The sequence below is a fragment of the Cariama cristata genome, unplaced genomic scaffold (genome assembly GCF_000690535.1).
Source record: "Cariama cristata isolate BGI_N322 unplaced genomic scaffold, ASM69053v1 scaffold25163, whole genome shotgun sequence".
In the NCBI taxonomy this organism is placed as follows: domain Eukaryota; kingdom Metazoa; phylum Chordata; class Aves; order Cariamiformes; family Cariamidae; genus Cariama; species Cariama cristata.
In genome coordinates this window covers 2730-3002 of record NW_009606982.1, presented here as the reverse complement: position 1 = coordinate 3002, position 273 = coordinate 2730, and the positions used below count along the sequence as shown (strand labels likewise).

The following is a 273-nucleotide window of genomic DNA, read 5'->3' as shown; positions in this document are numbered from 1 at the left end:
CATTGCCATCTGCTGCAGGTCCTGGATGTTGTGGGCCATGTCCTGGTCGTGCTTCACAATCTGCTGGATCATCTCGTTGTTCATGGGCCCCGCGCTGTGCTCAGCTCGCTTGCGGAGCAAGATGGAGTTCTTCTTCCCTGGGTGGGAGGCAGCGGTGTCACCAAACCCGGGAGCGCTGGCTCTCGGGAACACCACGGAGGGGAGGGTGGCAGTGGGGAAGGGACAGTAAAACCTCAACAGTGTGCCGAAGGGAAGCAAGACCCTGGAGTGAAT

General features: G+C 59.7%; 1 protein-coding gene across 1 annotated transcript in view; it reads right to left on the bottom strand.

The window, feature by feature from the left end:
• Positions 1-6: 6 nt before the first annotated feature.
• The window catches only part of LOC104158819 (potassium/sodium hyperpolarization-activated cyclic nucleotide-gated channel 3-like), a gene marked incomplete at both ends in the record, with an annotated part of 2687 nt that continues 2420 nt past the window's right edge, over positions 7-273 (bottom strand). Inside the window, 1 exon segment of the mRNA XM_009696571.1 lies at positions 7-137. Coding sequence (XP_009694873.1) covers positions 7-137 — 131 coding nt within the window.